Here is a 21,867-nt window from a genome sequence, read left to right as displayed (position 1 = left end):
AAATAACCCAAACATATCAAGTAGACATATGGCAATCTTCCTCATGCCACTGTGGCAACATAGAGGAAAGTCATTTAAAAAGTATGATGGCAGTAAGGTTTTATTATTCTAATTCAAGAAGCATTTTAAGGGAGACGCTGAGCGGATATAATGTAGTACACCTCCCAGTGATGCCAAGGCTGTGTGTGGCATATGCAAATGAATTGTGCTACTGAGCTCTGGCACCTCTTTTTCTCCAAAATGATCCCTGAGTGATTCACCTTTTAAAAAACAGGCTCCCAAAAAAGTATAGGGAAAGCAACTACGCTAATGCAGAAGCCTCTTACCGGCAATAGCTTATGGCTATTAGAGCCCCGTGGCACAGAGTGGCAAAGCTGCAGTACTGCAGTCTGAGCTTTCTGCTCATGACCTGAGTTCGATCCTGGTGGGAGCTGGGTTCAGGTAGACGGCTCCAGGTTGACTCAGCCTTCCATCCTTCCGAGGTCGGTCAAATGAGTACCCAGCTTGCTGGGAGGAAAGTGTAGAGGACTGGGGAAGGCAATGGCAAACCACCCCATTAAAAAGTCTGTCATGAAAACATCGTGATGCGATGTCACCCCAGAGTTGGAAATGACTAGTGCTTGCACAGGGGACTACCTTTACCTTTTTAGTCATATGCTACTGCCTTACAATGGGCTAGATGGTCTCTACTTCTCCCTGTGATAATAAACTAGGGTTACTTGCTCTGGGTCGGAAAATCCCTGGAAATTTTGGGGGTGGAGCCTGAGGAGGGTGGGGCTTAGAGAGGGGAGGGACCTCAGCAGGGTATAACGCTATCGATCCCACCTTCCAAAGTGGCCGCTTTCTCCAGGGAATTGATCTCTGTTGCCTGAGAGATCGGTTGTAATCCCAGGAAACCTCCAACCACCACCAGAAGGTTGACAATCCTATACCATACCCTTTTTATCTTTAGCCTCTGTCGCTTTGCCCTCCTTCCATACACTCGACAAGAGACTGCAGTGACAAACAGGGCCTTTTTGTAAAAAGAGTTATTTTATTATCAAATTGTGCTTCTGCAGAGCAGTCGCGAGCAGCACGTATCTTGTACCACGCGTGCTAGTTCGACTGCCACGCAAGACATTACATGCTTATGAACAACAACAACAAAAATAACAGCTTCAAGAAACCTAGTGCAAGTCGGTGCCTCACCTTCCTATTATTACAAACGTGTGGTTTCTTTAATGATATGTACAGTGTGTTTCTTCTTCCCTCGGAACTTTGTACACTTTAAACAACAGGGGGATCGGGCGTTATAAAAAGGGAACATTCAAGTTGATAACCAGTTTTTTTTTTTTTTACAGTACTGCTGAGTTCCGTTTTCTTATCCTTTTCTCCTTTCTTCGTCCTTCTGGTGGGAGTTTCTCGTCGGCCGGTATTGCACAGACAAGGACCTTCAAGGAGGCAACTAAAACACACTCTCCAGCGTGGAGAAATGAGAGGAGTGATGATGCCACTCAATAATACATGTTTTTATCCCACCAGCCTGAAAGAAATAGAAGACAGAAAGGGATTAAGCATTTCTTAAGCGGCAAGAGCTAGCAGGCACAATTTTTCAGTAGAAGAACCAGCGATCGACTCCCTCTGCTTCCTGTGTCCCATAGGTATGTCACTGTAGGGCCCAACTCTCCTGCATCTGCCTTCTTCCAAAGCTTCAAAAGCACTCATGTGTGAGCTTCTGTCCCGCTAAATCTCTCAGTTCAATAGGGGTCAGAAAGAGTGGGATGAGGGGATCTAGGAGGGCTGCCAAGCAATGTTCCTTCTAAACCATGGAGTCTTGTGAGCAAAAAATTCTACTTTGTGAGCTACTGGCATTAAAGTTGTGAACTACTGCATATATTAGCTTGCTCTGGGGCCATTTTTCCTGAGTTAAGACAAAAATGTGTGAGCCAGAGGCCAAAAATCTGCTCACACTAACTCAGCCTAGAGGGAACACTGCTGCCAAGTTCCCACCGAGGGTGTGGGATCCCCCGGCCTGGAGGGGGGGCAAACTGCTGGCACAGAGCAAGCCTCTGAGGGATCCCCAGCTCCAAACAGCCCTGTCACCATGCAACATGCCCCACGCAATGATGTGATCTGGAAGTGATGTCATCACACTGGGCACATTGAGCCACGGACACGCTAGGATTCACAGTAAAACTCTATGGTACCATAGAGTTTTTACCATGAATCCTAGAGCGTCACTCCAGGGATGCTCTTGGATTTGTTGTAAAACTCTATGGTGAAGGGGTGGAGAGACTTGGCAACCCTAGTATATAGGTATGGAATGTTGAAGTTTAGGGTAACCCAGCACTGGCCTCTTTTCCTGAGGGATGCCAACTCAGTGCAACGAGAAATGTGTGAGAATGAAACGGCCGGCTTTTCTAAACTTCTTAACCTTTAATTTCATTTTTGTCACCCTCTGAATTCTTTCTAAGCCACCACACTGCTTGTTAAAAGGCAACTGCAGTGCTGTAGCTAAGGCCTAACCAAATGGCCTTGAAGAATTCCTGAGGGTGGTTCTCCTGTGCCTTTTTCACATCTTTGGCAAGTAGCACAACCACTTCTGTCACTGAGCTTGCCTGCTGAACACAGGATGTCTTTTGTGTGTTAAAGGTACAAGTTCATCCATTGGATTAGAGGCTGACAGGCCTCACAAAAGGCCTTAATGAAAGGATTACTGCCGTGTTCCCAGCCCTTTAAGTGCTGATGGAAATCGATAAATGCTGTAAACCTCTCTGAGCCCACTCCACAGGGAGGGCAGTATAAAAGTTCTAATAATAATAATAATAATAATAATAATAATAATAATAATAATAATAATAATAAATTTTAATTTATATCCCGCCCTCCCCACTGAAGCAGGCTCCCCGATCACCGGTGGGGAATGGGGGTGGGGAGTAGAGTTGGCAGGTCTAGGTTGGAATACTCCTGGAGGTTTGGAGACAGCACCTGGAGAGGCCAGGGACCTCAGTGGGCTGCAATACCATAGAGTTCACCCTTCAAAGTAACCATTTTCTCCAGGGGAACTGATCTCTCTAGTCTGAAGATGAGTTGTCATTCCAAGAAATCCTCAGGTCACACCTGGGGGCTGGCATCCCTAACTGGTGTTTAAATGCATGTGAAAATGTTATGCGACTTACTTCCTGGATGCCGCCTGATTAACAGCTTGCGGATTTCATCATATACCCATATCAAGATGGCATAAGGCACGGCAACGAACCAATACTGAAACCTGGAAAAGAGAACATTAGCTATTAGCTCTTACTTGAAGACCATCTATCCAGTTGGTTACATGACTGAGATCTCCAGCTTTGCATCTGGTGTGGCTAAAATATTCTGGAGTCTTTTCATTTCCACTCCTTAAACTATCATTTCTATAACTATAAGCTAGAATTGATTTCACTTGCATAGGCAGTCAGTTTAAAGAGACGGTTGCAGGCTGATTTTTATGTGGTTTGATATCATAGGAGTGGGGAAATTACACTGTCAAAAATATGCCCAACTCCTCTATATATGCCTCTTAAGGAGCCATTCTCAGTAATACGGAGTGGCTCAACACTAGTTAGGGCATTCTCTAGTATCTGCTTGAAGGTTAGGCAAAAAAAGTGTTATGATGCAGAAATAAAGAAGTTCATAAAAGCTTACTACTGAGATGGAATTTTGGAAGAGTCGTTTCCATTTGGTAACTGTTTCATACCCATGTCTTAAGCTATATCCCTGGTCTCGTTCTCAAATGTTTCCTTATGCTCTGCCTACCTGTGTTAAAACCAGAACCTTGCGGGAAGGATGCGGAACTCACCGGAGGGGTGTGAAGTTTAAGGCCGTGACGCTTCCAAGTCCATAACAAAGAATTAAAGCTATTCCTATCTGGGAGAATATGCCCACCCAAATGACTTTGTTCCTGTAAAGGAGGGGAAAAAAATGTGATTTACATACATAAACAACTCAATGTTATTTTTGTACTCAAATATCAGACCATCATTTGTGCCTTCGTAATGCGGAATGTTAGGCTTAAGCATTGCCCCTCCGATTTATTAGCAAAGTCTCATTCCCTACAGTAGGAGCAGCTGTTTATACTTGGGATGAAGAAGAACGGACAAGTGGACTCGCCAGGGCTTTTTTTGGTAGCAGGAACTCATTTGCATATTGGGCCACACCTCCCTGATGTAGCCAATCCTCCTGGAGCTTACAGTAGGCCCTGTACTGAGCACTGTAAGCTCTTGGAGGGTTGGCTACATCAGGAAGATGTGGCCTAATATGCGAAGGAGTTCCTGCTACAAAAAAAGCCCTGGGACTCACAGGTGACATGGGCTATGTCATCTCAAATGCTGGGCTCTGCCTGCGTTCAAATGTGCCACCTACGTGGGATATCCTGCCCTCGGATTCAGTGGCCCAAATAGCAGTTGTCTGGAAGGCAGGAAGCTAGGTTTAGATCACAGTAGAAACTTGCACCTCATGGTCTGCAGCCAGGTGTTAAATGTCCAGGTATGGGGCCAGCCTATCCTCACCTTCTTGCTGTCCCCCTTTACCTTGGTGATTCCCAGCCCCCCATATGTGTTCCTTTGTTGGTTGCAGTTCATTGAGTCAGGAAGGAATATTACCAGTCCCTTCAAGGCTCATAAAAGAAAGGCTTGTGTTCCTTTTGATAACACAGGGTTGGCCAAACTGCAGCTCGGGAGCCACAGGCAGCTCTTTCACATATATTATGTGGCTCCCGGATGTCAAGGAGGAACTTCATGTAGACTGACTCTCAAGTCTTCCCTATGCTGGTCTTATGGGGACTGTTACTCCCAGCTTTTGTTCTTTAAAAAGTCTCCTAAAATGATCGTAGCGTGTACATATGTATTTTATCTTTCTTTGTAAAGAAAGTATTAATAGCGTGTGTAATATTTGTTCATGTCTTGAGGTTCTTAAACATCTGATGTGTATTCTATGCGGCTCTTAGGTTAAGGAAGTTTAATCACCCCCGCTATAACACGACTGCAGAAGAATGTTTATTTCTCATAACTGATGCTGGGCCATCAGGCCGTGACTGGGAGTGGGGCCAGAGGTGAAAGCATGCACATGCATTTTATTGTCACCTGACTTGTTTGTCTGCCCAACATTTCAACTGTCCCTTTGACCAAGGGTTTTTCGTAGCCCTTCTGGGGCTGAGGGGTTTTTTTCCCCACCTGAAATCCTTCTAATAGTTAAGATTTCAGTATGACAGAAAACAAACTGCAGACGTTTACCTGAAAAGACCTTGCTGGAAGATGGAATTCCGCCGTGTCTTTCTGATGATCAAGTCTGCCACTTGCTCTATGGTGATGCTGACAAAAAAGGCTGTGTAGCCCGTCCACTCCAAGTACTGCCTCTGGTAGAAAGTCTGAAAAGGAATTGTAATGCTTCTGTGTTCGGTGGCTGACTTGAAGGCAGAGCTTTCACGATTTGTGACCCATCAAGCTGACACCACCCTGAAGCCATAAGCCTGCTAGGTATCCAGCACAGTTTTCATAGCCCCAAATGAATAGTAAGGCATTTTTTATCAAGACATTGGCAGGGGAGAGTTTGATGGATTATATACATCGTGCAAGCTTGCTTTAAAATTCATGGAGCTGCAGCACAATATAGAAACCATTTCAAAGCAGAATGAAACTTTTCTGTAGCACTAAGGCTATTCATGTACATGAATGGGAGGCTGTCTGTATTTCCACTAGTGTACAAACGAAGAACAAACACTGAGCTTGCGTCTGTTTGGTGTAGTGGTTAAGCGTGCGGACTCTTATCTGGGAGAACCGGGTTTGATTCCCTACTCCTCCACTGGCAGCTGTTGGAATGTCCTTGGGTCAGCCATAGCTCTCGCAGAGTTGTCCTTGAAAGGGCAGCTTCTGGGAGAGCACTCTCAGCCCCACCCACCTCACAGGGTGTCTGCTGTGGGGGAAGAAGATAAGGGAGATTGTAAGCCACTCTGAGACTCTTGATTCAGAGAGAAGGGTGGGGTATAAATCTTCGGTCATCATTGTCTGTTACAGGGCTGAAACGGAGTCCCTATACACCATGGCTGCACGATTCATAGAGCCTCAGTTTGCAAACACGTACTAGAGAGCTTTTTAATGAAACATTAGTATGTGATAACCTTATGAATCTACCAGAGAAATGGGCCTTATAATCGTGCCAGAAGCCTCCCATCTATTTATGGATGACCCACTACCCAGTGATTGACCTGAAATGTTCCTCAAGGCAATAGACTACTGCATTTATGTTTATTGTGGTTGATGGAAAAGGTAGATTTCTTCAAGGTGTACTATTGTCCTACCATCAGTTCAATATAGTCTGTTCTAGATTTGGGGAAATCTTTTTTGCAAAGGTCCTGCAATGCAAAATTTGTATATTGGTTTGTAGAATGGACTGCAGTGACTTTAGAAGCAAACCATTTGCAGCTGCTCAATAATTATAATTATCATCTGGCAGTGTGTGTAGCATGTAGCTGCATACTGCAGCAACAAATTTTATGCAACCGACAGGTGATATAAAATGATGGACTTGCAGTGCCTGCCTCTTATAGGACAGCAATGAAGTTATATGAGTACAAACCACTCTGAGCTGCTGCAGTAATATATTTATAAGAAAGCGGGCACTAGCTACTTCCTTTAACTCATAAGAACATAAGAGCCCTGCTGGATCAGACCAGTCGTCCATCTAGTCCAGCATCCTGTCTTGTACAGTGGCCAAGCAGTTTCTCTGGAGGGCCAACAACAGAGCACGTAGGCCAAGACTTTCATAAAAAGTGTTCTGGTGGATCAGACCGATGGTCCCTCTAGTCCAGCCTCCTGTCTCACACAGTGGCCAACCAGTTCCTCTGGAGGGTCAACAACAGGGCAGAGAGGCCAAGCCCTTCCACCCATGTTGACTCCTAGCTCCAGGGTTCAGTAGCTTAGTGTTCCCTCTCATTCCTCTCTTACTGTGTTCCTATGTGGAATTAGTTACCAGCATAATTTCAGCTAGGGCTCATGTTGTGGAAAAAGAGGTGGTGGAGCTCATCCAGGGATTGTTATGCAGCTGCACCTACTATTCAATGGACAAGGTAGGTAGGTGGGGTGGGGTGGGGAGGAAGAGGGAGAACCCTCAGAAAGGTTCAGGAGTTGTGCTCGTGTGAGCTCCTGCTGAATGCAAAGCCTGATTTCAGCGAAAACACATCTGGCCTATGGGGATGTAGGGACTGTCTTACATGCCTGAGTGCCATCATATCTCAACTGAGTTATGGTGACCCCTGTAAGGGGCTTTCAAGGCAAGTGAGAAGCAGGGGTGGCATATCATTGCCTTCCTTGGCAGAGTCTTTTTTGACAGACTCCCACTCAACCACCTCACCTTGCTGAGCTTCCAAGATCTAATGAAATCGGGCTATGCCATGCCTCCTACCCTCCCAGTGACTGCCCTAGACTACTAACAACCTTTGATTGGACTGAACAACAAACAGTGTTGTACCCATTCTTGTCCGTAGCTGTCTACCAACTCTTGCTTATGTACATCTTCCCAATCGACGCGGATGTCAAGCAAACTGGAAGGCAGCCAGCCTTGCTCAGCGTACACCGTAAAGTAGGTCAGAAAGGCTCCGATAGACTGCAAGATGCCTGCAACAGAGAAAAAGGAAAAGGTTGTTGTATTTTTTTTTCCAGCAGTAGGGGCTGACAGAATCCTGGCTGAATGGTCTTTATGCTGGTTTTACGGATGACTTTTCGAATATTCCCCTTGGCAGTGAACTTGAAGGCTGAGTGAAGCCTCAAGGTCAGAGCAGAGCTCATTTCTCCACAGACCTGAACTGCCACCCGTTCTCAACCTGTGTCAAGTTATTCATCATACCTATCTGTAAGTAGGAGTACACTGCAAGCTCCTGGTTGACCAGCCTGTCCCTCTTTTTATGCCGTGGCTTCCTTTTCATGATGTCACTTTCAGCTTTTTCATAGGCGAGCGCAACGGAAGGAATCTGTGAGTAAAGTAAATCAGAAAGATGAGTCTGTTGATTGTAGGATCCATGCAGATTTTGTTTTTTGTTTTCTTCCTTTTCCCAATGACAACATGCAGGGCTTTTTAGTAGAAAAAGTCCAACAGGGACTCATTTGCATATTAGGCCACACCCCCGGATGCCGCCATTGTTCCACAGAGGGCTTTTTGTAGAAAAGCCCACAGGAGTTCATTTGCATATTATGCCACACCCCTTGACACCAAGCAGACTGGAACTGCATTCCTGAGCGTCCCTGCTCGGAAAGCCCCGCCAAAACAAAAAACCCAGCTGAGCTCATATTTCCTATGATTCCTTCATGCCACGAGAAGCCTGAGAACTCTGTGAGTTCCCGCTTCTGCCATTGCAAAAGATACATAAAAGCTGCTGTGTGAGGAAGCGGTAAAGAGAAGGCTTTATCTTCCAGCAGATAAGAACTCACAATGTCTGTGCCCAGGTCAATAAAAAGGATGGTGATGGTGCCAATCGGCAGAGGGACGCTGGCCATGATGTAGATCAGGAAAGGGCAAAGTTCTGCAATGTTTTTGGTCAAGGTGTAGGCGATGGTTTTCTTCAGATTGTCAAAGATCAAGCGACCTGTGGGACAGAAACGGCTGTCAGACTGCTGGCGGGGAATACAAGTTTGCCGTGTCTTTGTTGTGACCTCTGCCTACAGTTTTCCAGAACGTGCCAAAGAAAAGTTTCTGACAGGAAAGAGTTTATTTAAATCAGGTCTCATTTTGTAACAGGAGCTCCTTTGCGTATTAGGCCGCACACCCCTGATGTAGCCAATCCTCCAAGAGGTTACAGGGCTCTTCGTACAAGGCCTAATGTAAGCTCTTAGAGGATTGGCTACCTCAGGGGAGTGTGGCCTAAAATGCAAAGGAGCTCTTGATGCAAAATGAGCCCTGATAAATACTTGTTCACCACCTTTCCTCTTGACTGAAGGTAGCTTACAGGGAATAATTAAAACATTACTGATTAAAGCCAGGTAAAACAACCCCAAAGACCTCCCTTTACCAAGATGCTTGCTGCTCATACCCTGTCAGAAGCCATGGTAAATGAACAACAATCTTTGCAGCACCTCCTAAACAAGGGGGACACTCCCCTTGTCTCTTCAGGGAACCCATTTCACAATGTGGGAGCCAGGAGTAGAATTCTAGCAGGAATTTGCATATTAGGCCACAGCCCTGTGATATAGCCAATCCTCCAAGAGCTTTTTTGTAAGCTCTTGGAGTATTGGCTACATCAAGGGTGTTTGGCCTAATATGCAAAGGAGCTCCTGCTAGAATTCCACCCCTGGTGGGAGCCATGATGGAAAAGGCCCAGACTGTAGTCAATACAAGGCAGACAACCCAGAGTGGGGCAACAGCCAGCAGGCTGCAAAATGACTGGTGGTGTTCATGCATGGTTAATATAAGCAAGGAGATGGTTCTTCAGGTATGAGGGACCCAAGTCTCGAAGGAGGGCTCAAGCAAAAAAAAAAAAAACCTTCTGCCCTTTCTTCTTGCTTCCTGTGCAAGATGTTCAACTTGCTGTTTCTATTTTTGGGGAGCTGCTTGCTTAGAAGGGTGTTCTAAAATATGAACCTCCACGACCCTCCATCTATGGACCAATTACATTGTCACTTACTCCTCACCACTCTCTCCTGCATGCGGAAATGAAACCATCAAGAGGGGCTGTTTAGAAGATGTTTTAGAATCATTTACTAATCAGCGGATGAAAAGATAAGGGTGGTGGGTGTAGGAGACCGAGTGTCGACTGCACCAGGAGACACAACAGGAAATTGTGTGTCTGAAAACATTGTTTAAAGAGGTCGCTCACTTGGATGTGCATACAACACCTGACCTTTTTTTTATTTATGCAAAGGGTGAACACAGGAAGCTGTCTTATGTTGAATCAAACCCTTGTGCATCAAGGTCAGGATTGTCTACTCAGACTGGCAGTGGCTTTCCAGGGTCTCAGGCAGAGGTTTTTCACAGCACCTACTGCCAGATCTTACCACTGGAGATGCCAGGGATTGAACTTGGGACCTTCTAAATGCAAACCGCTGAGCCACAGCCCCATCCGTATACAGGATGTACAGCCATCTGCAGATGATTCTGCTCAAATTGTGTCAACCCTCTGCCCGCATGCGTGATATGTGTTCATTTACCATTTCTGTGCCTTCATATGCATTACTTAAACTTTACAGCTAAGGATCAAGCAGCCTTCTTACCTTCCTCCACCCCGGTAACTATAGAAGCAAAGTTGTCATCCAGTAAGACCATGTCAGCAGCATTCTTAGCAGCATCAGAACCTGCAATACCCATAGCGATTCCTATATCCGCTTTCTTCAAAGCCGGGGAGTCATTGACACCATCTCCGGTCACTGCCACTACAGCATCCTGGTAGACAGGAGGGACAAGGGCTATTGTAAACACTGTTCCCACACCCCCTTCCCCTGTTTTAGTTAAAGCTCTGTTATAGTGAACTCCTAAAAATAGCTCCAGACTATTCCAGGTAGTAATTATGCTCTTCTTTATGATGGGAGGTAGGCAGACTGGAAGTCGTAAGCATTTCATCAACGCTGTGAGAATTTCAGTCTTGGCTTACATAGTGTTTCCCACGCCTTGCCTGGCAATAATCTCTTCTTTCTGCCTGAAGGGAAATCTCCTGTGTCACTTTCTGGAATGGAAATAGAATTCCCAGGGCTTTCTTTGTAGCAGGAACTCCTTTGCATATTAGGCCACACACCCCTGATGAAGCCAATCCTCCTGGAGCTTACAGTAGGCCTTATACTAAGAACCCAGTAAGCTCTTGGAGGATTGGCTACACTGGGAGTTCCTGCTACAAAAAAAGCCCTGAGAATTCCACTCATTTTCTGCTAGATAGATCAAGATTAATTGGACTGCCGACTGAAGAACGCTGGAATTCCACCTATTCAACACTCTGAAGTAGTGCCATAAATGTAGTTTTTATTGCTAAGTTTTATTGTTTTTATTCTGTAACTTAAAATTGTTGTTTGAATAATTGTTAGCTGCCCTAAGTCCACTTGCAGAGAAGGTGGGATAGAAATCAGAAAGAAAGAAATCAGGAAGGAAGGAAGGAAGGAAGGAAGGAAGGAAGGAAGGAAGGAAGGAAGGAAGGAAGGAAGGAAGGAAGGAAGGAAGGAAGGAAGAGTGGCCATGTTAGTCTTGTAGCAGGAATTCCTTTCCATATTAGGCCACACACCCCTGAGGTAGCCAATCCTCCTGGAGCTTACAGAAGGCCCTGTACTAAGAGTCTTGTAAGCTCTTGGAGGATTGACTACATCAAGAGTATGTGGCCTAATATGCAAAGGAGTTCCTGCTAGAAAAAAATCCCTGATCTTGGGAATATCCAACATATTCAGATAATCATGTAGTATCTGCAAAGGGTCACATTGACCAATCGGATCACAATTTGCAAAGCTAGAAATGTCTAATAACCAAGAATCGGACAGTGGAGATTCTCTTATACTAAAGAAGATTCTTTCCTTAAACTCTTAAAATGATGCAGTGACCGCTGTTTCTGGCTCACATTGACTGGATTTAAGCAGGAAGTGAAAGGTCCCAATGAATAGCAAAGTCACGCAGTCAGCTTGGTGAGCAATCATCAAAATGCCTTGTGTAACTTGAGTGAATTAATATAATGATATAAATAATACTGTGCCAAAGAGCTTAACTGGCTCTGGTTACTAAATACAGAGCACATCTTTGTTTTCTGTTCTTCATCCGTTAAAGAGCTAAACATTACTTATGATGTAAATGTTAGCAGGGCCTTTTTTTAAAAAAAAAAAGCCCAGCAGGAATTCATTTGCATATTAAGCCACACTCCCTGATAGCAAGCCAGCCTATCAGGAACTGCGTTCCTGTGCACTCCTGCTCAAAAAAAGACCTGAATGTTAGAATTAAAAATATGTTCAAGACGTTTATAGAATGGGACAAAGTACCATAGAAATTAATTTCTTTCCAGGCAGAATTAAATCTGGGAATTTGAGAAACCCGCTGAGAAAGATAAGACAAATATGAAAATTCTTCCCTTTTGCTTAAATCAGATATTCTTGTTGTCATAGTTGCTTTCCATGTGAAACTACAGTGTGAAAAAGACTGTCATAGTAGAGTCAAATGTACGTTTCTGTTCTCATTAGTCACTAACCTGCCTTTGACACCCTTCCACTATGATCAGTTTTTGCTGGGGTGAAGTGCGGGCAAAGACAATTTCTGAGTGGTTGCGCAAGATCTCATCCAACTGTTCTGAAGTCATATCCTTCAGCTCCATTCCATTAATGACAGCAGCTCGGGCTTCACTGCAATAGCCATAGGGGATTACAATTAAAATGTACAGCACTGGGTACGAGAATCAGATACAAGTCAGTTCATCCATCTATGTTAGAAAATGGGCATTGAAGATAACAGCGGATGTACAACAAAGCATAGCGAGGACACCTTAGTACTTGTATCCTTACAATTAGGATGCAATGCGGGATAACTCAGGCTAAGAAAGAAACGTTGGCTAGTGGCGAGATAAAATTAGTAGAATGAATATATTGGATTTATCATTTCCAGATTCTGGCTGTGACATTTAAATAATTGGTTTCCTTTTTATAACCCGCAGACTGAATGTATCACCTTAAGGAAATAAAGAAGCAAGGCCAGAATTAAGTGAAAATTATCTACATTGGGGGGGGGGGGGATTGATAGGGATGAGAAATCTAAGAGCTTTAAAGCATGTAGGAATCCCCTGGAATCACAGCTGACCTCCTGACTACAGGGATTGGCTCCCCTGAAGAAAATGGATGCTTTGGAGGGTGGATTATGTGGCATTGTACCCCACTGAGGTCCCTGTTCTACCCCGGTTCCATCCCTAAATGTCCAGATGTTTCCTAGACTGGATCTGGTAACCCTATCTCCTCTATCATCCTCCGGTAGACAGGACAGGACCTGGCAACCCTAACAGCGTGGATTGGGCCAAATTACAGGATTGATTTTATATTTAAAAGTTAATGACTAGATTTAGAAGGGGCAATTTTTGTTCTTGAAATCTTGCCTTCTAAACTGCAGAGACTTTTTTGCTTGGAAAAATTTCCAAAGGAAGACAGGACTTTAATTTGGTATTTGCTCTCAGCTGCTAGGACATTGTATGCGCAGCTGTGGAAACAGGGAAAAATACCAGAGAAATGGGATTGGATTGTGAAAGTTTTATCATGGAGTGAGATGGACAAATTAACTAAAACTTTAAGAGACTGTGATTTAGATATATCCAAAAAGGAGTGGAAGAAATTTAAAGGATATATGGAGAAAGAGTGGAATGTAAAAAGACATTGGACAATTTTTTAGTATTAATGAGAAAAGAAAAGTATTGAACTTTGATTGGTTAGTGGTACCTTATAATTGAATTTAAATTTATAACTTCAGGGAAGTCAAATATTGGAGGGAGGGGGGTTGAAATATCATATGGGTTAGTATAGAAAAGAGACAATTAAATATTGTAACCATATATTATTAATAAATTGTTAAAACCGAAATCTTGCATTCTTACCTTTTGTTCACCTGCTCGACAGGAATGTTAAGACGCTTAGCAATGTCTTCCACAGTCTCACTGGTGGCTGAAATGATGCCTACGCTTTTGGCAATAGCTTTGGCTGTGATTGGATGATCCCCAGTGACCATGATCACCTAAAAAGACAGCAGATGTGCAGACCACATAAGTAATGCAAATGATCCAAATGACAGATACAGATACATTTCTCCTGACTTTTTAATTTGTCCTCGATGCATTTAGATTTACAGCACCTGTTCTTAGTATACATTGGCTTTTTTGGTGTGAAATGATAAGTAATTTTTTGCATTAAATAGAAAAGTTAGCTGCATATAAAGTTTCCCTATTAATTGTCTTTTTTAAAAAAAATAGCAGTGTATGCTGAAATATCCTAAATTCTTTTATATAGTTTTTTTTATTTTAAAATTTAAAAATATTTGGAAATGAAAAATTGCCAAATAGTCTGATTACAGCTAGATCCTGAATGAGTTATTCAAGCTTGGATCTTTTGCTGTTCCTTGTTACAGGCCTGTCTTCAATGTTTACATTTCTAGTTCCAGGTTTTAAGTCGTAATAATGATCAGTAACAGGTAGTTCCTATCCTAAGACAACACAGGTGGAATATGAGTCACCAAGACAAAGGACGAATTCCTGCAATAGCAATGTGGGGTGAGATATATTACTACAGGCACTTTGAAATCCAATCATTTAAAGCTGCTCTTAGAAGATTTACCTTGATCCCAGCACTTCGACACTTCATGACTGCATCTGGCACAGTGGATCTAGGGGGATCAATCATGGACATCAGCCCAACAAAGCAAAGATTGGAAGTAGGAAAGTTCATGGAGTCAGTGTCAAATGGATAGGTATCTGGAAATTCTTGCTCCGGGAGGTACAAATGACAGAAACCTGGAGTTAAACACATTGAAGAAGTGAGTCAAAGACTAAAGGGGGAGACACTTCAAATTGATGATCAGATTAATTATCGCTGCCACCTAGAATAAAAATGACAATGCAACATAAATAGTGGAATGCCTGCTTTCAGAGTGTCAAAAGTAGCAGACGGAGGTAAAGTAATACCTACAATTAAACTCTTCATTTATGCTTCTGTTAGCTGTTGATTACTTTGTGATGGATAGTAGCACAGCAGAGCACTTATTAGCAAGTAGAGAGCAGGGCTGGACCTGCCACAAGGCAAACTAGGCCGTTGCCTAGGGTGTCAGCCTTCTGGGGGTACCAAATTGGGTGTCCCCATGTGATCAGTGATGTTATCAGTGCGGGGGGGCAGGGGGTGCCAGAAGTTAGCCTTGCCTAGGGTGCCAGACAGTCTAGGGCTGACCCTTGTAGAGAAGGAATATCTTAACACCACTGATCAAAATTTGTAGAAGGCAGCTGAACATAGCTCAGTATGTATAGAAGGCATGAAATAGATCAAATCCCTTTGAGCCTTGTTGAGAGTTACAAACAATCACTGGAGAAAGACCATTTTTCTCATGCGGTGGGAGCAACTTAACACAGTGCTTTTTGTATGCTTGAAGCTCTTCATATAACCTCACTGAGCAGTATGCGGGCGCAGACTTAAGAACGCTTTACAGGCCCATTGAATAAAATGGGATAGACTCATGAGTGGAGCCATCTGTGATTCTGGCTGCCGCACCTCAAAACAAATATTATAGCATTGGGAAAATTGCAATAAAAGGACAACTAAGTGACTAAGGGAATCCTGGTGACATGATCAAGGTTTATGCATGAGAGAGAAGGTAGAGAAAGAAGTACTTTTCTTCCTTTCTCGTGGGCACTCAATCAAATTGATAAACAGTAGGCTTAGAACAGATAAAAGGAACTACTTCTTCACCCAAAGAGTAATTAATGCATGGAATTCATTGCCGTAGGAAGTGGTGGTAGCTATAAGCATAGACGGCTTCAAGAGGGGACTGGAGAAATATATGGAGCATAGATCCATCAGTGACTATTAGCCACAAGGTATAGAGGGAACACAATTTCTGGGGCAGGGATGCTGTGCATTCTTGGTGCTTGGGGGGCCATGGTGGGAGGGCTTCTGGAGTTCTGCACCACTTGTGAACCTTCTGATGACACCTGATTTTGGGGTACTGTGTGACAAAGAGTGTTGGACTGGATGGACCATTGGCCTGATCCAGCATGGCTTCTCTTAAATTCTTATGATTACTCCCTATGAGACCTATAAAATATCAGTGGGGCTTTTTTCGTAGCAGGAACTCCTTTGCCTATTAGGCCACACACCCCTGATGTAGCCAATCCTTCAAGAGCTTACAGTAGGCCCTGTAAAAAGAGCCTTGTAAGTTCTTGGAGGATTGGCTACATCAGGGGGTGTGGCCTAATATGCAAAGGATTTCCTGTTACAAAAAAAAAAGCCTTGGAGGATACTATTTAATGAAGGCTTTAATTCCTTGAACATTGCATTGCTCTCGATACATGCTCCTTTGCGACAGATCTGCTCACCCAGTACTCTTTCTCCCATGCCTCCCAGCTCCATGTACGCTGTTTGAAAAGCCTCTGCTTTCTCTTCGTCAAGCGGTTCCTCTTTTCCATCGATCATAACAGTGCTGCACCTCTCCAAAATCCTTTCCGGGGCCCCTTTCATCACCAGCAGGAAACGTTTATCGTTGGGGTCGTCAGTCTCATGGATAGAAAGCTGAATGCCATGAAGATGCAATAGTTGAAATGCACTGCCTTGCAGCATGGTGCGTACTTATTCTATACGTCAGTCTCTCTATGGAATAAAGCTCACCTGAAATTTGTTAGTAGAATTGAAGGGGATCTCGGCCACTTTTTTATTTCTTTTTCGGATTTCCAGTACATCACCCAAGACAACTTCAGAAAACTTCAACAGGGCTGTTTCTGAGGCATCTCCCACCACAATTCTCTGAGGACGTTTTTAAAAAGTGGATTTCAGTAAGTGTTATATGTTATCCAAAGCGCATCGAAGAACTATAACTTTTACGGATGATCAGAATTCGAGTTCGGAGGGACCTTTCGGGCCAACGAAGTTTTATTCAAGATAAGCTTTTGTGTACATGCACACTTCTTCATTGTGTGATCAAACGGCTGCTTTTTAAAGTCTTTTTTTTCGTAAAGGATATTTACTTTATAATGCCAAGATTCTAGAGAACCCACCCAAAAGGGGGTAAATGAGAGATCTGTGGCTATAATGAGATCTGAATTCTCTAACAGCTTTTTCGAATTTATTTTTAAGATTTGATGTAACTATATTGCACTATAATGATTTTCTGTGCCAGTGGCACAGAACACTAATGTAAAATAATTTAAAAGCTCGGGCTACCATGCTTTATCTATTACATTGTTTCTCCATACAATACGCATGCTGTAGGAGAACTCTTGCTTCGTCTTTGTTGGGATCCCAGACTCTTAACGGGGAGGCAGTTTAACATTCTTTTCCTCAAACCGCACACATTCTTGATGGTGCACAAGTAAAGAACGTTGCAAGGAAACAAGAAGGTAATGTGACATATTTCCTTGGACCAAACTGTGTTTGGGAAAAGTTACAAATGATCGCCTGAAAAATGTCAGTGTGTGTCTGGGAAGCTGGGCGAGGGATGTCAGCCTCCAGGTGGGACCTGGGGATTCCCCAGAATTACAGCTCAACTCCAGACTGCAGAGATCAGTTTCCCTGGAGTAAATGGCTGCTTTGCAGGGTGGACTCTGTGGCATTTTATCCCGCTGAGGTTCCTGTCCTCCCCCAGGCTCCATCCCCAACTCTCCAAGAGCTTCCCAATATGGATCTTGCAACACTAACACCCCAATTCCCCGCCAGTGGCCAGGAAAGACCTGGCAGAAGCCCTGTTTCATTTACACATTTTGGACTGATGAAAGTAATGTGGCACTTATGCTGTCATTCTTGAGGTATAAGCAAGTTTGGGGTGTTTTAAAAGAAAGTACTCTTTCCAAAGAAAACTGCAATCCAAATCAACCCTCAGTTTGCAGGGAAAAGGTTAACAAAGTAATTGTTACCTTCATGATAGGTTCATTTTCCTGCCCTGGTCTGAATTCTGCCCGATTACAAAGGCTTACGATCTTCGACAAAGCTGCCCATGTGCCAGATGTTTGATCAAAAGTCTGAGCTGAAAAGACAGTAGCAAAATTCTATAGCATTTTCAGTGGTGTTCCCAACCTCAGGGAAAGCCCGTAGTTCTTTTTGAAGTGCAGTTGATCTGCAGAGATCTGTTCTCCTAGAGCAGTGTTTCCGAAAGTGGGTGATATTGCCTATTGCCCCTGAGGGGCGCTGGAATGATCCAGGGGGTGGTAATAGCCTTGGGTGCAATTGGGGGGCGGTGAATAAAAATAAGGGGGTGGTGGAAGCATAAAAGGAGGAGAGGAGAGGAGAGGAGAGGAGAGGAGAGGAGAGGGTGGGAGGTGTCAAAACATCATGTTTCTGGGAGGGGTCCAGAATTTCTAATTTAGAGAAAAATTCCAATTAACAAAAATAGAGGGTTCCTTTTTGTCTGCTATTTAGTGCAAATTCACCCAATTAGACTAGTAATGAGGACCAGAACTCCTTCCAATTAAAATATAAGAAGGATGCAGTTTATTTACAAGACAGAATTAAAAAATAGAGGTGTACAGACAAACAAGAAAGACAGAAACAAAAAAACCTTACTACCCTATCCTAGCCAATACTTGCTGTAGCTAGCAGCTTCTCAAGGTTGCTTGCAGTTTCTCTCTCAGCAATACAGTTCAAGTCAAGACAGTGGAAGCACTGCGGCAATTGCACAAATTTCTCTGAAGAGTTTCAACCTGTAGCTTGCTCCTCACAAGGTTTTCTGCAGAGCGTCAAGCTTCTTACAGTCCTCTGGCAGCTAGTCGCTTTTTCGCACCACAAACAGAAACTGGGTTTTAGAGGTTTCTGTTTGCAGCACGAAAAAGCCAAAGCCAGCTGCAGCCCCAGGGCAGATAGTGTGAAATCGGAGGGAAGCCCCGCTGAGAAGAGGAGCTTGAGAGGGGCATAAGACGAGTGGGAAATCAGTCAGAGTGTCTTCTGCAGGGCCAGCGCATGGGAGTAGGTGGGTAGGTGGTGCCACCTAGGGTGCCACCCTGCCAGGGGGCACTGCTGGGCACCCCCTTACTCCCCCTTCCCTTGTGGCACAATTGTGCCAGCCAGCAGGCAAGCCAAAAGCCCCAGGTGGTGCTGTCACGCCGCTGCTTTTCTTCGCAGGGCAAACATTGCCTGCGCTTGTCGGAGGCTTCCAAGGAAGCCTCTAAAGAGCGCCCCATTTTACCGCTGCCCGCTGCTTTCAGGTTGAAAGCGGCTGGGCAGCGGCACTTTCCCATTGCATTAGTTGGAGCTGACAAGGGGAGGGTGGATAATAATTATAAAGAAATTTCAAAAATCCTCTGTGTATGGGAATGTTACTATGGTTGATTTTGTAAAATAATTTTAGAATTTCAAGCTTCAAAGTGTCTTCTTTACAACATCTTTGTTTACCCTGTGTGCAAATATGTCACTGCATCTTATAGTCCACTTCTTGAAGGTAGATTTCCAGAGGGGCGCTGCATAACTTTTTTTCTGAAAGGGCGGTGTTAGGCCAAATAAGTTTGGGAACCTCTGTTCTACAGGAAACAGCAGCTTCAGAGGGTGGGACTCTATGCCACCACAGCCCTACTGAGTTCCCTATCCTCCCTAAAACCATGCCCTCCTCGGGTACTACCCCAGGCATACACGAGTTTCTCAATTTGGAGATGGCAGCCCTGATTTCAAAAGACAGCAGTCCTAGGCTCTAAAACAGAGGAACAGGGACATTCTCTCCCACCCCCACAACATACTCCTCAGCCTCTTTTTTATTTACTTGATTGGTTTTCACTGGTGTCCGCGGAATAGATCTGCTGGTCAAACCAAAGATGCGCGACCGTCATCCTGTTTTGTGTGAGGGTTCCTGTCTTGTCGGAGCAGATGACGGAAGTGGAGCCCAGAGTTTCCACAGCTTCCAAGTTCTTCACCAGGCAATTCTTTTTGGCCATTCTCTTGGCAGTCAAAGACAAACTTACCTAATAGTTTGGAGAAAATCGGAACCCTTATTAATCAGACTGCAAATGAAGTCAGACATTTCTTATCACTTAATTCAGGGGACTACGACCTGTTTTGATTCCTGCATAGTACATATGCCCAGATTCTATCCTTGATTATAGGCCTGTATATCTTAACTGAGCGCAAATGACTTAAGCAGAATTACTACCAAGTCATAACGTGATGGAAGACACAAGGGCCTGGCGTGACTTTGTCCATGGGGTCACAAAGAGTCGGACTCGACTGTGCGACTGAACAACAACATAATATGATCAGAATCTGTTGTTTTAGCACTGCCGGCCTGCTGTTATTTATTTCCTTTCCTTTAATCTGATCAAAGCTCCTTGACTAAAAGTCTTGAGCAGTCAAAAACCCATCTGTTCGGTAGCATCATCTGGACGAGACACTAAACCGATGGAAAAATCTCTCAGTAGCAAGGGTGTTTGGAAATCTGCCAAATAAAAGGAGTAAAACTAGCCTGCGTTGAGACAACGATGAGAAATTATCTAGGAACTGTGCTAAAAACCTATTTCTAAGGCTAATATAAAGAACGAACAGATATAAACGACAAAATACGTATCAAAGTACTCATTTCCCCCCGGAGAACAATCACAAAGACAGTCTGAGTAAGGAATCTTCCTTAAGCGGGCTATGCATTCAATCAAGTTAATAAGAATGCTCTAAAGTAGTTTAGTAAAGAGCCCAGTAGCACCTTTAAGACTAACAAATTTTATCGTAGCAGAAACTTTCAGGAAACACAACTCTCTTCATCAGATGCAACCAGAAAGCCGTGTGTCTTGAAAGTTTATGCTACAATGAAATGTGTTAGTCTTAAAGGTGCTACTGGACTCTGCTATTTTGCCACAACAGACTAACACAGCTAACACCTCTGGATCTAAAATAATTTGGGATAGTTAGATAAAAAGCACAGGAAGGCAGCAATTTTGATGGAGGAATTTTGTATATTTGTTTTAGTTCACTTTTCCTGCTGTGGCTCAAAGTGGACTATAGGGGAGGGACGGTGGCTCAGTGGTAGAGCCTCTGCTTGGTAAGCAGAAGGTCCCAGGTTCAATCCCTGGCATCTCCAAAAAAGGGTCCAGGCAAAAAGGTGTGAAAAACCTCAGCTTCAGACCCTGGAGAGCCGCTGCCAGTCTGAGTAGACAATACTGACTTTGATGGACCAAGGGTCTGATTCAGTGTAAGGCAGCTTCATATGTATGTAATAGAATTTCGCAATGCCATAGAATGCTATAAAACATAATAAACATTGTAATAAGACTGCATTGCAAAGTTAGAAAGGAAAGGAAAGGTCCCCTGTGCAAGCACCAGTCATTTCCAACTCTGGGGTGACGTTGCTTTCACAACATTTTCATGGCAGACTTTTTACAGGTTGGTTTGCCATTGCCTTCCCCAATAATCTACACTTTCGCCCCAGCAAGCTGGGTACTCATTTTACCAACCTCGGAAGGATGGAAGGCTGAGTCAACCTGGAGCCGGCTACCTGAAAATCCAGCTTCCGCCAGGGATCGAACTCAGGTCGTGACTCGTGAGCAGAGCTTAGGACTGCAGTACTGCAGCTTTACCACTCTGCGCCACGAGGCTCTTAGAAAACAATGTAGTAAAACCAAGAAATGCATACAGTAAAACAGTGCCATAAACTGTCTCTTAAGTATTCTCCGGAACAATTCAGATTCTAGTACAGGCCTGTTATCTTTATAGAAATGCTTTCCTGAAATTCTGTTATAACCACATGATTGTAAAAATAGTTTATCAGGTGTAAACACTACTGGTAGAAAATTCCCTCACGTGTGTCCTTCATATTATACAGTACGAAGAATTAAAAATGTTTTAGTAGCAAAACCAGAGAAGGGATTTGGAGACTTCCAAATGGAATGATTATGAAGAGAAGGAACTTCTGCTTAAAAGTAGCAGAAGTAGCAGCGACTTCTGCTAAAAAGTTGCATGCTGCAGACAGAAATAAGGTCATTGTCAATTTTACACTTTCAAACAATGGAGGGGTTTCATTCAAATCCCATAATTATTTTATCCTCAAGTAGGTAGTGTCAACTATTGGCATTTATGCACTGCTTTTGACAATATGAAGGCACTTTAAAGCCCCTGTTCGATCTATTTATTTATTTATTTATATTAAGATTTATACCCCGCCCTTCTCACCTAAGTGTCTCAGGGCGGCTTACAACATAATAATTCAAACACTTCAGTTTAAAACATTTAAAAATACAATTAAACCATAAATTAATAAAAACAA

At 43.6% G+C, this 21,867-nt stretch overlaps 1 protein-coding gene across 1 annotated transcript in view; it reads right to left on the bottom strand.

The window, feature by feature from the left end:
• Positions 1-1,362: 1,362 nt before the first annotated feature.
• Positions 1,363-21,867, bottom strand: part of ATP12A (ATPase H+/K+ transporting non-gastric alpha2 subunit) — a 37,707-nt gene continuing 17,202 nt past the window's right edge. The window contains exons 9-23 of the mRNA XM_060250885.1: positions 19,381-19,579; positions 17,549-17,658; positions 16,308-16,442; positions 16,019-16,211; positions 14,271-14,446; positions 13,538-13,674; positions 12,155-12,305; positions 10,215-10,383; positions 8,439-8,593; positions 7,858-7,981; positions 7,483-7,628; positions 5,250-5,383; positions 3,818-3,919; positions 3,159-3,250; positions 1,363-1,522 (exon numbers count right to left, since the gene is read on the bottom strand). Of these exons, the coding sequence (XP_060106868.1) occupies positions 1,494-1,522; positions 3,159-3,250; positions 3,818-3,919; positions 5,250-5,383; positions 7,483-7,628; positions 7,858-7,981; positions 8,439-8,593; positions 10,215-10,383; positions 12,155-12,305; positions 13,538-13,674; positions 14,271-14,446; positions 16,019-16,211; positions 16,308-16,442; positions 17,549-17,658; positions 19,381-19,579 (2,052 nt within the window). The 3' untranslated portion in view covers positions 1,363-1,493. The remainder of the gene's footprint in view (positions 1,523-3,158; positions 3,251-3,817; positions 3,920-5,249; positions 5,384-7,482; positions 7,629-7,857; positions 7,982-8,438; positions 8,594-10,214; positions 10,384-12,154; positions 12,306-13,537; positions 13,675-14,270; positions 14,447-16,018; positions 16,212-16,307; positions 16,443-17,548; positions 17,659-19,380; positions 19,580-21,867) is intronic.

Source organism: Heteronotia binoei, chromosome 12 (assembly GCF_032191835.1).
Source record: "Heteronotia binoei isolate CCM8104 ecotype False Entrance Well chromosome 12, APGP_CSIRO_Hbin_v1, whole genome shotgun sequence".
NCBI classification, from domain to species: domain Eukaryota; kingdom Metazoa; phylum Chordata; class Lepidosauria; order Squamata; family Gekkonidae; genus Heteronotia; species Heteronotia binoei.
Note: the sequence above shows the minus strand (reverse complement) of the source record. Positions and strands in the feature narration are given on the sequence as shown.